Source organism: Pithys albifrons, chromosome 3 (assembly GCF_047495875.1).
Source record: "Pithys albifrons albifrons isolate INPA30051 chromosome 3, PitAlb_v1, whole genome shotgun sequence".
In the NCBI taxonomy this organism is placed as follows: domain Eukaryota; kingdom Metazoa; phylum Chordata; class Aves; order Passeriformes; family Thamnophilidae; genus Pithys; species Pithys albifrons.
In genome coordinates this window covers 96,272,394-96,287,419 of record NC_092460.1, presented here as the reverse complement: position 1 = coordinate 96,287,419, position 15,026 = coordinate 96,272,394, and the positions used below count along the sequence as shown (strand labels likewise).

Sequence of the window (15,026 nt, the reverse complement as noted above, 5' to 3'; positions counted from 1 at the left end):
AACATGGCTTAGGAAATTAGCTGAGATGAGCTCAGTTGGTTAAAACTTGGTTGTAATAATGCCAAGGTCATGGGTTCAATCCCCTATGTGGGCCATTGACTTGAGAGCTCGACTCGACGATCCTTGTGGGTCCCTTCCAACTCAGAATAGCCTGTGAGTCTGTGAAAATTTTTTGAAATTCAGAAGTATGGCAAAAAGAAAGCATAAAGTGTTCTGCCAAGCAAGTGACTTTGAAAGGTGCTGTAAGGAAAGCTTTTAGTCTTAGCCTGCATTAACAGGACACATTCATTATCCTACAAATGGTACCCTGAAAACTAAAGATTCAAACTCTGCTGACAGGAGGCAGATAAACCTCAGACCAGCAGAGGTCAGGATACCATCAGGAGTGTAACCAGTTTAATGCAGGAGCATCGGTGGATGGTTATAAAAAGACACTGGATCTGCAATTTAACATTGGCTCAATAAATACAGTTTCTGTGCTGACACGTCCCAGACAGCACAAATACAAAACTGGAATGAGACCCAAGACATTGATTTTCCCCCAATAATTTAAGCCTAACTACAAAGCCACAGTGCATCAGAGCTTCAAAACACATCTACCACAGCAATTGCAAGCTGCCTGATATTTATGCTCAAAGACTCACCTCCCGCTGTGCCCTTCAGATGGAAATGAAATTATACATACCCTCAACTGTGTTATTAAATGTAATGAAATACGGCAGGAAAAAGCAACTATTTCAGGCTGTGTATGCAGATACACACATGAACCAACACAAAACAAAAGGGACTCAAGTTCCATTCTTTTACAGAAAGCATCTCTTACTAGCTTCAGGATATAACTGAAGCTTAAAATAATTAAATAATGAAAGAATTCATTTTCAGAAGCACTTTTGCTCTTAACACTGAAGGAGCTGAGCTGCCTTGGAACAAGTCATTCCATCCCTTTTCCATGTACTCTACTGATCTGTGCAGCCAAGAGGGGTAACTTAAAAATACAGCTTTAAATATCTTGAGTTTTCTGATTTTATGGATTATCAATATGGACAAACAAGAAGGATCTTATTTAATCTTGGAGATAACAACAAGCCTGACCGACCAAGGGGAAACCCCAGTAGTAACTGGGCCCAGACAAGTAGCAATTCAGTTCCCCATTATTTTTATTGCTTTCCACATTCCCAGCACATCAGCTGTCCAACTCCTCTCCCAGTGCCCTCCAGCAGCAGCAGCAGCAGGAGGATTTCTGGACTAGGACCTGCACCAGCTACCAACAGGACCTGCATGTCCAGAACACACCCAGCTCGGCAACTCAGCACTACAAGGGAGGTCCCCACGTGCCAGTGGCAGATAGGACAGGAAATCAGGAAATTTGTCACCACTGCCCAAACCAGCAAAGCCCCCCACGCTCCTCAGGGGACAGCAATGCACACCCCCTGGCATCAGAGCACCACCTCCCTCTTAATCCTCCCTTGGCACTGCTGAGGGAGCCCCTGGCACAGGCACAGCCCTCCCTCTCTCAGGGCAGAGCCAGGTGTGAGCTCAGGAGTGGCCCCATCTCCTTTCCTGGGCCATACAATGGGCGAGGAGAAGTCCTGCCCCTCCAACAGGAGCCATGGAAGGATGAGGGACCCCAAGGGACCTGGGGGTGAGTTCTCGTGGCCTCAGGGATGACAGTGCTCACGGTGCTTGGGGCATGTTCTGGGAATGCAAATCACTAAAATGCTTCACCAACTCACTGCACATTGATTTGTATTTTTAAAAGCTGTAAATTTGTAAACATTTATTTCCTAGTAAAAAAAGCCCTGGAAGGCAGTGGACTTACCTTTTCTATCACTGCATCATGGACAGGAAGCTCCTCTGGACTGAAAACAAAGACAGAGTTCATATTAGTCTTGGTTAATCTTGGCACAAAAATAATTTCTGTATAATTCTTACAAATCATCTTTTACAGCAGCAATTTACAGTAACAAGCAAACAAGAATTCTGAACTGTGAAGAACTAAGATAATGACACACAAAACCTCTTGGAATTTATTTTTTAAACACAGTCAAACTCATAATATTTTAAGTACAGAACCAGGATTCTAAATCAAAATAGTTGCATAGCTTAAGAAAAGTCAAGAACTTATTTTTTCTTCTGTAAAAGCACCCTGTGCTGTATTACTGAACTGAGACACAAGTGATTTTTATTTTGTTTTATTCATTTGATCATACCATTGTTAGGTGAAATACCAACAAAAAGAAAGAATTTTCTCCTTTACTACTGTGGTCTAGGAAAGGCATTGAGACTTTTCTTGATTTAGGACAGTTAACTTACATTTTTCTCTAAACTCTACAGAATTCACTCTCAGTAACAAGAAGGACATGGCAAAAAGAATAAAAATCAGATTTGTGATTAGGTATCTAATGAATACTAAAAATTAAAATCTTTTTGCTTCTTAGCCTAAGTATAAAGAGGCAGTTTAGGAATTGAAAGCTTGAAAAGAAACCTTTGAACAGATCCATCTTCAGATATTTTATTAACTTCAGTTTCATTCTGAGGGCTCTGTTTTTCTTATCAAAGAGATTTGTGTTTTTCATATCAAAAGTAACTGGACCACTTTGATGCCAAGTGAGCCTTCCTGTGCAGCTTCTGAAAACACAGCAGCTCATCTGTGAGAAGCAACACTCCCCTTCTCCTGCTTTAGAGGTCAGAAAAATAACACACCCATCAAAACCATGTGTGAAAAGGACTAACAAGCAGGAACCAGTGAAATATTTTTAAAAATTCCCACTGAGTCTTGATATTATGGAAAAACACTCCTACCCACATCACTGCAGCCTGCCATAGCAAGGCCATTAAACCCCAGTACTTCAGACCTGTATCAAATCTGTGCAAGGGCCACAAAAACAGTGGGGAAAGCCACAGAAGGAGTTGCTGCTGCAGTCAGTGTAAGCACAGTCTGATGCAAAATCCTTGGATTTTATTCAATCTCATTTATTTCATTTTAAAGGTGTCATTTCAGATTCAGAAGCTCTGTGTGAATGCAGAAATACATTTGAATTACTTCATCTAATAGCAAAGCTTGCTCAAATCAACACCTTTTCAGAGACCACACACACAAGTCAAAGTTTCCAGCACAGAGCCCAGAGCCAATTTTAAAACCAAAAGAGTGTTCTTTTTGAGCAGCATTGCAAAAAGCACAACCCATTAAATTAGAAGCACTTTCTAAGTATCTGAAAGTTTTCTGGGTGAACAACATAAAAATCAAACAAACCTCTTGATTAACATTTAATACACCATAAACAGCCCTTATTCAGTGCTAGCTCAAGTTATAAATGTTACAAAATTAAAGTACTGTGCACATTGTCATGTAACTAAATCAAATAACTAAAGCAGGCCCTTTGTATGCCAAATATCACCTAAAAATCTAGCTTATTTGAGGTGGAGGGAAAAAAGCAAAGAGAAAGAAAAAATCCAATTTAATACAATCTGCTTGAAGTGGTTGTCGTTTGGTTTGATGCACAAAGATTTCTAAGCCTTTCCACACCACTTAAAATTTCCAATTGTTCAGTGACAGTCCCAGGCCCTGCCCACCCTGCAGCAGCCTCAGTGCCCTGCCAGGTCCCAGCTGGGCACACAACTAACCCTTTCTCCTGCAGTGCTGCCCCAGAGTGCAGGGCAGGGATGTGACAGCTCCGCATCCCTGCGGGCTCACACCCGGCACAGCAGCTCCTCTGCTGGGCTGGCACCACCTGACAGCTCATCTTACACTGGCAGCTCCAGCACGGACGCTGAGCACATGGAAGATTAATCCAACCGTAGTTTTCACTAAATTAGAATGAACCACAGTGATTTATTACCGATTTTGCAAGTTGCCATCGATGTGCAAAGCCAGGCATGGCCAAACACCCCGAGCGGGGCAAGGCGGCTCCTTTGCCCTGGGAGCAGACACTGCTCCCTCCCTGAGCCAACCCAGTTGCACATTCATGCTCACATTCCTCGTTATTACTTGAGCTGCACAGCTATGCCCTAATTCCACACCTCCCCACTGGAATTCCGCAGGAATTTTTATTCCCCAAGATGCTGCTGAGCCACAGGCAGTCAGCCCAGGAACTCACTGGGCTGGAATGTGAGAGTTCCTGGAGATCTTCCTCTCAATTAAGGAGATGGCACCAACTACACCCACGTGCTCACACAGCTACATATTCAAATCAACCCTGCAGGGACTGAGGGAAAGGCAGAGTGGGCACAAAAACTCTCTCAAGCCTCTAGAAGTATTTTAAATAAATGCTTTTCCACTTAGTGTATGTGTTTTCTGTGCAGAAGAACCTTACAAGTTTGGGGGTTTTTATTATTAGGTGGGATCAGACACAAAATCAATGAATGCCTATTAATCAATATTATTTTATTGTACCTTCTAGTTTTTCTTTGTAATGATGAATCTTCCCCTTCTTTCCCCAGCCTAACCCATCAAATGGTTATACCTTCACTATTTCTCTTAATGATGAATCTTCTCCCACCATCTCCAGTCTCTTTGAACTTGCATTTTATCATGGTTTTTATACTTCACCAAACAATAATGTTGAGTAGTAAACAATATTAACATAAAATAGCCATATCCTGCTCCAAGATGACTGCTTTCCTTCAATAGCTCAAGTAATATTCCTTGTGGGGATACAGAGAAAACAGAACTGATTAACATAATTAGCCGGGAACCACACAATCCTGGATATCCAAGAGGAGTCACAGGGATGCTTTTAACTGAACTCATGGAACCAAGGTCTCCCTTAGCAGAAATGAAATCTTAACACTCTACTGTCCACACTAAAGAAAAATCCAGACTAGGTAAGGTCACCTGTTGAATGAGCCAGGAATCCCCAGCCCTGGTCTGTGCCCACCCTGCATCCCAACTGCAGCCCAGGGCTCCGACACCGCCAGGCAGCTCCGGAGCTACAGCACTGGGAGAAAGGGCTGGAGATCTTGCCTAAAGCTGTGGGAGCTGCAAACACTGCAAGACCAACTCCAGGAAGTGCATGCTGGGCATTCTACGAGGAGGCTCCTCAAAAACTGGAGGGAAGAACAAGGTTTGCCTGAGCTCAGGACTTCCACCCACGGTCCTCACTGGTGCTGATCCCAGAGTTTCTTCCCATCTTTCACTCTGGACTGTTCCCACCTTCTGGTGAGAAGGGTTTTAAGTTCCAAGAAAAAAGATTTTGTTTCGAAATACAAGGACTTGATTGAAAATGCAATTTTTTTATTATACTATAAGGGATGGATGGATTTTATAGCTTTAAATCCCCCACAATGGACAACACAGGTTTTCACGAATGTTTCAAGGTAACTTAAAATAAATAATGATCTTAAATGAATAAGTATCTGTCACTTCAGAACATTAAAAATGCAGACCTATGGGTTTGACCATTAAGCAGTGTTGTAATTAACTTCCTGAAGTAACAGGGGTAGTTTAAATAAATTGAGAAGTCTAAGGCTTAACAAGTTTACAGTCACCTACTCACTGCTGCAGTTTAAATCAGTGGTCTTTAAAAAGTACTTTGATATATTTGTTCAATACAAACACAAGGAAAGGCTTTCTTATATCAGTCACTCATCAGATTTATTCTTTTCCTGCACTTGGATTTAAATCCCAAGTATGTTCCCTGCAGGCTCAAATCACAGCATTTTCCTGCTTCTAGTTTGGCTTAAATTTAAGAAATGTAAAGCCTCCTCTATCCTCTGCAGCTTCAGCTGAGGACAGAAGATGTTTAGTACAATAATCAGCAGCCTTGGTACACCAATCATCCCAGAACTCTAAATTCCAGAGGATCAATTCAATTCTTCACAGTTACAAGTTGGATAAAGCCTGACAATCAATTTGTTATTGGGAAAAAAAACACCAGTGGCAAAAATTGACCACAAGAAGATTCAAAATCTTTACTACAAGGTTTAATTGCCCAAAGAATTGTTATGTTCAAAATGTCTTGGTAAGCTGTGTTTTCATTTCTCATATTTTTTTTCCAAAACACAGCCCTTGCTTCAAACCCCTCTCTGCTTCCTGTGTTCTTGCCCCAGGAAGAATTAGCCAGAGCACTCTGAGAAGAACTTTGAGGCCCTTTATCCTGAAACATCTGCAGGAATAAACTTAATACATGCAAGTCACTTCTTAATTAAAAATCAAATTCAATATTCCTGTATTACTGAACTCAGCATAACATAACTATTAAAATCTTGGATCCTCGTGAAGCCTGTGCTGCAGTGCCTGTGCAAAATTGTTCCTTAAAATATTCCTCAATTATTTTCTCATGCTCTCCTCAAAGCACTCCCCACTGGAATAGCATCACCTTGTATCCCTGCAAACAGTTTCATTTTAAATTAAAAGTATTTTGGAATCGTATTTGGTGTCACATATTAAATATACTGTGGGAAAGGTTTCTTGCAGAACACTTCCCTTCATGATCTCACTGAGTTAATCACGAAGAAAGAGATGCTGGGCATTCAGTTTGTCATTTGTAAGGCACTGTTAAGTGTTTAAATCCCTGAGGAAAGCATACTTGCTACTAACCAGAGAACTTATTTAGAAGGAATTCTTTAAAAAATCAACCAAACAAAAAACCCAGTCATTTGTATAATTTTGGAACTTTCACTACTAAGAAATTTGTGAGTGAAACATCCACAAAACCATTAGTAAGACATAGAACTCAAAAGCAACATTAAATAAATTCGTGCACAGGCAAGGTATGAGAAGGGAAGAACTCACTTGACAGGTATCTGAACACAAAAAGCTTTAGTACAAATGGAGTTGTTTTGCTGTACAATATCAAACTCAGACTGCTGAGTAACAAATTGCAACATTACAGTCCCCAGGTGTATTAGGAAAAAGTAAATCTTCCCAAGAATGAGCAGGTTTTAGGCTGTGTAATTTGTCAGAAGTGAGTTGTAGGAGTCTATAGCTTTAATAGGCAAAAAAGAGAGTATATTCACACTGGGAAACCAATTCTACAGCAATAAAACACACTAAGTAGGTGTTTTATTAGGTCTGCCTCCCCTTCAGTGCGTGATCCATGGCACGTAAAGCTGTCAGGGCAATACATGATATTATGGATACCTACAGCAATAGAATCACATCTTTATATATATAAATACATATATACACAGCCTGTTCTAAGTACATGCACTGACCTTTGTTCTAAAGTAGCTGAAAAAAGCTTCACAATCATCTCACAGAAGATACACAAGACAAGTGTGTAATTCACAGGAACCAACAATGTCACCTGGAACAACTGGGTTTATGTTTGCACCATGGCAAAAGTTGGGCTCAAAGCAAACTGTTCTTTAAAGTCAAGTAAAAAAACTTCATTAACCACTCTAAGTAGAAATAAAACATTATTCCAATCCTTGTCCTTCTTTAGACCAATGATTAAGTAATTCTACTGTTCATAGCACAAATCTAAAGCACAGCTTGGTGTTAATTCAGATCCTTTAGTCCACACAAGTTCATTTTCAGAGGAATCCCAATTATGAATGAAGGCTTTAATGTTCCAACTTCTGAAAGGAAATTAAAGGCAAGAGTGGCATTTCAAAACAACAGTACAGGGAAAAGATTTCTGGAATTAAGGAGAAAATAAGAAAATTTGTTTTCCACATACAAAATTCTATGGCTCACTTGCTGCTTTCCATTTCACAATTACTTACATAATTCAGAATTTTGATTGTGTCTCTCTTTCAAAATAATTGGAGCTCTGCTACTACAATCACCCACTTTGAATTTTCACTGAACAACCCCTGCACAGTGTGGGGGTGGTGACTGCAGCAGATTAAAAAACAGCTTTCAGAAGTTTTGTTAAAATTCAAAAGCAAGCCAAAGCAATTAATTAACATATGGGATCAGCCAATGTGATATTCCACAATATAATTATCAGGAAATATGCTGCAAAAAGAATTTAATGCTGGCAAAAGACTGGACCACATGTGATTTTGGGACTAGGTTTTAGTTGCAAATATTATTTGTGGATTCTGTGGATGAAGCTGCCAACATGCACAGCACAGTGCCATGAACATGTAGCTCCTGTCCAGAAAGTAATGAAGCCTCAAGTAATGCAGAAATAAGATAAAATAAAGTAAAAAAATTGATCACATTCAATTAAATCTCAAAATGGTGACATTTTAGTATTTTGCTGCTTAGGAGAAGATGTAAAGATGAAAATTTCTCTGTAAAGCTTTTACTGCCAATATGAAAAATGCTCAAGAAATTCATGGGAAAAAAAAAGATATCTGTGTTTTCACTGCCAAATGCTAAAATATGTGCTTTCCTGTCTTTAGTAAAAGACTTGTTCTATATGCAAACTTTAAAGTCATCTCAGCTTGGAATCAGAAAACCTTTGAGAAAATCTATAATCTGCTTAATTAGGCACGTCAGCATTTCTAGAGATTTTTGATGTCACTTTAACTGTGCATAAATGACCACTGGGGTTAAAGCATCTTCTCAGAATCAATACCAAGTGGTTTGGGTTTTTTTAAGATAAAAATTAGTCTAAGCTACCTTAAAACTCTCAAGAGTCTAAAAAACAAATGAAAAAAATGAACCTCTTTGCCTTGCTTCTAATTTACATTTGGTAATGTCTAAAAGATGTAGGATTTTCTCCTTAAGGACATCTGTGCTGCTTTCAGGCACTACTGGAGGGGAGTCCCTGTGCAGGTCACCTCCACCACAGATCAGTGATGATCCAGGAATTGCTTGCTGGCAGCTCCATCCACATTAAAATTCCTGTGCTGTGCAAAGCGTATTTCAACATAATCTGACTGAGCTGGGAGTGTTCCAGCAATGTGTGTTTGTTCCCTGCTGAAGCTCAAAGCTTTATGTACCTACACTTGGTTCTTTAATGAAACCACCTTCAGTGGTCTCAAAGCCCATTTTGGTGGGTCCTTCACTGGGTTGAGAGTTGAACCTTTTTGCACTTCTCAAAACTGTCACCCCAGATCTCTCTCAGCATCCCTAAAAATCTCTGCCAGTGACACACACTCTGGCCATTCCCTACATTCAGTTACTTTAATCTGCTATAAATGCTAAATTTAGTGGGAAATGTGTGTGGTAATAATGATTATGCTAAATACTTACATTTTAGAGCTTAAGCAGTAACTCAAAACCATCGTGTATAGCTTCATGAATGTATAAATTAAACCATATTAACATATTCAATCCTTTTTTTCAGTTCTGCTGCCTAATAGCTCTTTCCATACAAGCAAGTACTTTATGAATTCCTACTACACAGTGGGTGATCTTTTACTCAAATGAAGTAGTAGCAGCTGTTAACAAAAACATATTATTTGTCCTTAGTTGGCAGAACTTTCCTGCAGCTTGTTTTTGTGTTTGCTATCAAATCTGCAGAGTTGCATTCACCTCACTTTCTTCAGTATCTGCAGAGAATTGTTCAAGTGACAGCCTGGGCTAACTCAGCTGAAAGAATGGATTTAAAATTCAAATTTCAATTCTAGTCTTAAGAATAGCTAAAGAAATGGGTACCACTGTGACACAGTCTTAGTGAGGGAAAAAGTCCATACCATTCTGAATTAGAGCAAATAACTGAAAATTTCTTCCTTCCACAGGAAGAATCTGAATGAAGGGAGAATAGTAGAACCACCATACACTAGATCCCCATGATAACACAAGGGAAAAAAAAATCTAAAAAAAAGCAAATAAACCAAACACACTTTAAGGTTGTTCTTTAAAATCCAACTTAGACTAAGATGAACAAAACTGAACATCTTAAATACTTTTATACACTAACTGAAGTTTGCAGTTCAAATTACAGAAAAATTCATTGGTAACTTCTAGAGATGTAGATATTAAAAAGGAATTGCAACCATGAGAGCACAGCACATGGGCCAATCTGCTTTTTCCCCAAAGGAAGCCAAAATTAACAAGAACTGGCAGAGAAAGGCACACCTGAAATCCCACTACTCCCCCCCTTGTGGCCATAAATACCACCCCAGGAGTGGGTTTCTTGTTACAGAGGGTTGGCTTCTCTTCACATGGCCCAAGGTGACTTCAGGTCTCACACCAAATGAGGTGACTCTGGGTTCAAATGGCCTCCTTTGCTTTATGAGGCTCTAACGTGAGTCTGCCCTGAACAATGACCGACCAAAACCAGGAATGAATAAGGCACTTCCTCCTCCTCCTGGTGAAGTTCTACCACCAAGAACACAAGGGATGTGCAAACACTGCACGACCCTGTAGGAGTGTGATGCTCACAGGTGGCCTCTTCAGAGAGAAAGTCCCTTTGCTAGGTCTGGTTTGGACAATTATCATGAAACAGCTTTGAATACACAACCACTTCCACCATCAGGCTGGCAAAAAATACTTGTTAGAGTAGCAAGTGTGAGAAAAAGTGAACAGCAAAAGCACTGAGAAGTTCCCCACAGTAACCAAAGCACATTCTAAAGCAACCTTTCTGACCACATGTTGTTGCAAAATAAGACATCGATTTAAGGAAGCAAATTGCCTTGCACATCTCCTGCTTTTGGACACAGGTTCAAATGCATGAACACAAAGGGAAGGAGCAGAACTCAACCTCCGCTGTAACTGCAGACAAATTCAGAGGTCAAAGTTCACTGCCTATTGTGGAAGCAAAGCTGTAAATTCACCCAGAATGGGTAGGACTAAGTAAATTTTACAGCAGGTCCAAGGTACTCTCCTGTCAGTGATGTTTAAACAAAATTGCCTGTTGACCTTGGTCTCAAACTCAGCCCCATCACTTCACAACTGCATAGTAGCCAAGGGGTTCATTTCAATTTATCAGCAATTCTATAATCAATAAACAGTGGGTTTGCTGTGTTTTCAAAACAGGCTTTGTCATACAGAAATGCAATTAAAACATTCTTTTAAAAGTAGTTCCCTGTGGAAAAAAAAAAAAAAAAAGGTTTGTCAAAGCCAGGAGGATGAGGCTAAAAAAAGCAATTGGAATCTCAGTTACTAACCCAAGAAAACTTCCACTTCTCTCCTTAAATAAAGATAACATTCTCAGTGTACATTAAGGCAAAAGGAAAGAACATTAAATAGAGCTGAAATTTGTGGTTGGGGTTTTTTAAAGTGGTTCCTCAATATGATGATTAGCAACGAGTATTTCAGAGCAAGAATCAGTCCAGACAAGTGTATCACATATTAAGAGGGCAAAATGCATGGCACATAATACAAGACTCCCGTGGAGTTCTCATGGTAAATCTTTATAATGCCATATGAAAAATTCTGCAGTTAAAATGAGGCATATTCATATATTTAGGGCAAAGACAGGGAAGAAAAACACAAGTTTCCTCTATACCTGAAACCTGAACTTTTTTTTTAAATAAAGATTTGTCCTTGTCAGCTGAAGAGGCTGAACTTGGCACACTTCTTCCCAAGGGAGGGAAGAGTTGGGCTGCTCTCCTGAGAGGCAGGTCTGACCCTGTCTCACAAAGCTGAGAAGAAGTGAGGAGAACAACAGCAAGTCCTTGCCGAACAACCACAATAAACAAAATGCAGCCAAATTTACATGTATAATTGAACTGCTAAGAATAAACATTTCATTGCTCTTCTAGCAGACCACCACATCCCTTAATGGGTTTGGCAACATGAACTGTACCTAGAAAATCCAGGATCATTGCTCCATGTCACTGTGAACAACAGCTTAGCATCTCTCACAGCAGCTCTGTGCTCTTTTCTTAAGCTTTGATGTGCAGACTTAATGGCCCTAAATGGAAGTGGCCTTAAGCTGAGACAGCAGATTCAGATTAGATATTAAAAAAAATCTTTCACTCAGGGTGGTCAGGCATTGGAACAGGTTACCCAAGGAAGGTGGTGGAGGCTCCACCCCTGGAGGTGTTTAAGGGGCATCTGGATCTGGTGCTGGGTGATCTGGTTTAGTGGTTCAGGGCTCACAGTGCTGGTGCTGGGCTGGACTGGATGATCCTAAAGGTCCTTTCCAAACTTGATGATTCTATGACTTTTCTACTAAAACCCTGAAATTAAAATTATATAAAATCCCTATTTTTAATGCTTTTTTATTACCAAATTACAGCTAAAATGCTTCTTTCTTTAACTTTTATTACTCAAAGTCTCAGCATAACTTCTTTTTCTGCCAAGAACCCTCAGAGCCCAGTCCTTACACCTCTTATCTGGAGGGAACTCGTGTGTGTACCTCCCCAAATCAGCTGTGCAAGAGCTACTGCTCTTGGACATGTGGTTTGACAAGCATGTTAGAGAGAATATTAAGGCATAAACAAAGAATACTTTAGACACAAGGACTATCTTCCAGCAAGGCTACATATAAATTACCAAGAAACAGAATAAGAGAGAGTATAACTGGTTGCTCATCATGCTACTCTCTATTAAAAAGTTATGGTTAAAAAAATAAAAAAAAAATCAATAGCTTCATTTAATAGAGTCTCTCCTAATCCTTGACTGAGCTCTCCACTTCTTTGCTCCTCTGGCTCATTTTTGGAGCATGTTGCAGAAATGCACCAGAGTATTAAAAATGCAATGCCTTTTTATAAAGAGTGAAGTTTGATGGAGAAGAGCAGGTAGGTCTCCATCTCAGCAAAAGAGTGAATGAATTCTGCTATTTGGAAAGCGCCTCTGGCAACGTGGTAATCTCCATCATTAGCAAAGTATTCTCCAAGCACCGCTTTAATAGACTCAGGGGATAAAGACTAAGAGTATGAGTCACATTCTCAGCTGCTGTGAGTTGGTACAATTCCATCAGAATCAGCACAGAGCTACTGTAAGAGCAGCACAAGAATCTAACCCAGATTTTGAAGACAGTTTCATGAATGGGACCACATCTGTATTTTCTACCACTAATACTCCTATTGCACAACTTTTTATTCTCTAGGAATAAAAAAAAAATCCCAAAAGCAACCTTGCAGAATAAACTTCCAACTTCCCCATAGTGATAAATATCCTAAAATCAGCATAAGAGCATCTGCCACACTGCACACACATCCCCAGCTGCCATTTATTGAGCATGTGATAAAAGGAAAAAATGTTTAAACTGAACCACCCAAGTGAGATCACAAAACATGGCAATAATTCTTGTAGCAATAACCAATATTAATACAAGTTAACACAGACCAGGCCTGAAAAGAACACCAATCGTACAGGCTGGAGAAATAAAACTAATTTTGAAATGTTTGGAATGATATCATGGCTGCTTATGATTTTCACAGCTCATTAGCAAAACTTACCAGGACAATTCCATCATTGGCATTCATCAGTGAATAGTGGAAAGAAAAAAGTTCTTGAGAAGTCGCAGTAAATAAACTGCAGTTTCTTCTGCTATTTCTACTTTGTATCTACTGAGATCTGGACACTTCTAACAATTTCCACAATACATTAGTCAGCATATTTGACTCAGAATTTCTGTTTTCCAATGAGGAGTAATAAAATTTGGCCTTGAGCTGTACCTGTCCCAAATTCCAAAAAACAATGTTATTTTCATTTTACTTAGAAAAGCAAGACTGTGGTCTTGAAAAGTTTTCTTATGAAGGAAAACATTTCCCTCACATCCAGGTGATGCGCAGAGACAGAAACACAAAAGAATCATTGAGATTATACACAAAATACTTCTCATAAGAGACTAGATAATATAAATCCTAGTTGTTAGCTAAAAATTAAAGATGCAGGACTTATTTTAGTTTTTTTTTAATACTTTTGCTTGGTGACCTTCTGATGAAGGACTGAAATCACCAGCTCCAACAGGTACCAAAGAGGTGAACTCAGCTGGTGTTTGTTCCTCAAGCAGGAATGTTGCTGCACCCCTTGCAGACTCAGGGCAGAGCTCCCCAGAGCCTGGCAGAGCACGGGGCATATCGATGTGGTGACCCAAGTACAGGGAGATGCCTCTGGGCTGTTTGGATTTGCTCTAATTTTAGCTTTCTGTGCCACCCCAGGGAGACACTGAGGCTGTTTGCCTCATCCTGCTCTCTGACTTCTGGCCTGGTGTCCAAAGGCCCCAGAGAGGATCAGCTCTTTAAACTGGTCTTGGCCTTTAGAGCTGCAAAATGCTGTTTTCAACTTCTCCCCTACTTTGGAATCACAAAGTTCAGCTCATTCAACCTGAGCATCTGGGGCAGGGATCACGGGGAAGGAATAGTTATTTTCTCCTTTTCACAAAAAATAAATACAAGGATATATTCACAAAAAAATAAATCTATAAATATTGACTTCAACAACCTTTAATTAAGGCTTAAATTCTTATCATTTACAAAATATTTGCTGTCATTTGAATTTCTTGCTTTCTTTTGCTGCTTTAAGACCTTTAGTAATTTTTAAACTATAAAAATTATTCATATAATTGTCACTTCTAAATAGACAAAAAATAATATAGATATTATTTAAATTGTCAACTTAAAGAAAAAGAACTCCTTTGAAAATGTTCCCAGTCATAGTAGGGAATTTGTCCACGCCCAAGGAATAACATTTATTTTAGCAGCTTTTGTAACCATCTCAAAACAGTAACAAATCAACTAAAGAATTTAAGGAGGGGGAAGGGTCAAATCTCAGATCCCACTACATTATTGGAATGCCAGCTCTGAGCTTCAAGACATTCAGAAACTCCTTTGGGTTCTTTTCCCTGAAGTTGCTCCCTTATCAGTGACTGCTGCCAGAAAAACTGCAAACAGAACTACCCACAAGGCAAACTGCCCATGACAGAACAGTCCACAGTGAAAATACAAGAACATTTACTTTAAAATGTAGCCAGGTTTTGAGACAGGACAGAAAGGAACTGCATTTTTGTGGGGTGTAAGGTGTTTAGGGGCTGGTCTGGGGGCACTTTGGGCAACTTCTGACTAAATAGGAAAAAAAAAAAGGCGTAGCATTGACCAAAAAGACACAACATATTCAAGAAAAGGGGGGAAAAAAGGAAAAAACCTAAAAACCTCTTATGTTTTATGAAAACCAAACATAATCTGCCTTTTTCATTTCCAAAACCAGATAAAACAGTTTCTGTTATCACTGTCTGTGAAGAGATCTCAAGCATTTCTCCCATTCCTAAAATACTTGATTGCAAAAGTCATGT

At 39.5% G+C, this 15,026-nt stretch overlaps 1 protein-coding gene across 4 annotated transcripts in view; it reads right to left on the bottom strand.

Moving 5' to 3' along the window:
- The window catches only part of USP6NL (USP6 N-terminal like), a 122,725-nt gene that overhangs the window by 44,442 nt on the left and 63,257 nt on the right, over positions 1 to 15,026 (bottom strand). For all 4 annotated transcript variants that reach the window (XM_071552825.1, XM_071552826.1, XM_071552822.1 and 1 more), the window contains one exon: positions 1,820 to 1,859. In XM_071552825.1, coding sequence (XP_071408926.1) covers positions 1,820 to 1,859 — 40 coding nt within the window. The remainder of the gene's footprint in view (positions 1 to 1,819; positions 1,860 to 15,026) is intronic.